Source organism: Aplysia californica, unplaced genomic scaffold (assembly GCF_000002075.1).
Source record: "Aplysia californica isolate F4 #8 unplaced genomic scaffold, AplCal3.0 scaffold01198, whole genome shotgun sequence".
NCBI classification, from domain to species: Eukaryota; Metazoa; Mollusca; class Gastropoda; order Aplysiida; family Aplysiidae; genus Aplysia; species Aplysia californica.
The window spans coordinates 21,020-22,299 of NW_004798468.1; the positions used below are offsets into that span (position 1 = coordinate 21,020).

General features: G+C 41.6%; 1 protein-coding gene across 1 annotated transcript in view; it reads right to left on the bottom strand.

The window, feature by feature from the left end:
• The window catches only part of LOC101849175, a gene marked incomplete at its 5' end in the record, with an annotated part of 6,503 nt that extends 5,806 nt beyond the window's left edge, over nucleotides 1-697 (bottom strand). Inside the window, 1 exon segment of the mRNA XM_005112162.2 lies at nucleotides 627-697. Within this exon segment, the coding sequence (XP_005112219.2) occupies nucleotides 627-697 (71 nt within the window).
• Nucleotides 698-1,280: the final 583 nt, after the last annotated feature.

Genomic DNA, 1,280 nt, shown 5'->3' on the forward strand with positions numbered 1-1,280 from the left:
GGAATAAAAGGGAGGGGGTGGTGAGAAAGAGGGGGAAAGTGTTTTAGTTTTTATAAGTGTTTTACGGAACTTGCAACACTGTAAGGTCATATGAGTGCCGAAGATTAGAGATGTAACAAGAGAGTAAAAAACATAAAAAAGAAGGGAGTGTTTATTATTAAGGCCACACATGGCCTAAATAAGGTCAACCCCCTCACCTTACATTATTTAGGCCACCTGTGGCCTAGATAAGGTCCCCCCCCCCAGAACCTTATTTAGGCCACATATATGCTCAAACTACTCTTTTCACACAACTGAGTTCGTTCCACTTTCATAATGGTGCACCTTTCTCTTTTAGTACAGTTTTGTCTCAGTGTACAACTTATAAATCATAATCATAATGAAAATTGGAAGAACAAAGCACAATACGCAAAGTTTTGCTCAATCCCAATGGTTTGAAAGAGGGCCAGATTTTTCCTTTATGGAGGGGCAAAAGCTAGGCTACCATTTTGGCACACTTTGGTCAAGTGAAAAGGTCAAATCGTCCAACAACAAAAACAACAACCACAACAACAACAACAACAACAACCACAACAACAACAACAACAACAACGACAGCAACAACAGGACTGTGTGAAACTACTCACCTTTTTCAACTGTTCCTCTGTGGCACTGACTCTGTCTGCGAGTGTGGCAATTGTGCCGCATGATACACATACTGAGGAAGACAGAGATGATGGTGGCGGTGGTGGTGGTGATGATGATGGTGGTGGTGATGATGATGATGAGGTGGTGGTGATGATGACAGAGAGGATGATGGTGGTGTTGGTGGTTGCCGTTTTTGTTGTTGTTGTTGTTGTTGTTGTTGTTGTTGTCGTTGTTGTTGTTGTTGGTGGTGGTGGTGTGGTGGTGGTGGTGGTGGTTTTCGGTGGTATTAATGATGGTGGTGATGAGGACGATGATGATGATGAAGAGGAGGTGGAGGAGGAGGAGGGTTAGAGTTCAATTGTCTTTATTTGAAATTGAAAGGTCTCACGACTTAGAAATAACTTACTTTTTATTACAACTACAGAAAAAAGCAAAAAGTACATAATACGTTTAAAAACTAAAACGGCAAAGTGACTGAACATTAACAGAAGCAGCAGCAGCAGCAACAACAACAACAACAACAACAACAACAACAACAACAACAACAACAACAACAACAAAACAACCTCTCCTGTGCAGACAGTGCTGAGACAGCAGTGGTTTGTGTGAGTCTGAAAGCCTTTGGGTGGAAGATATGAAGATTTTTTCACAGC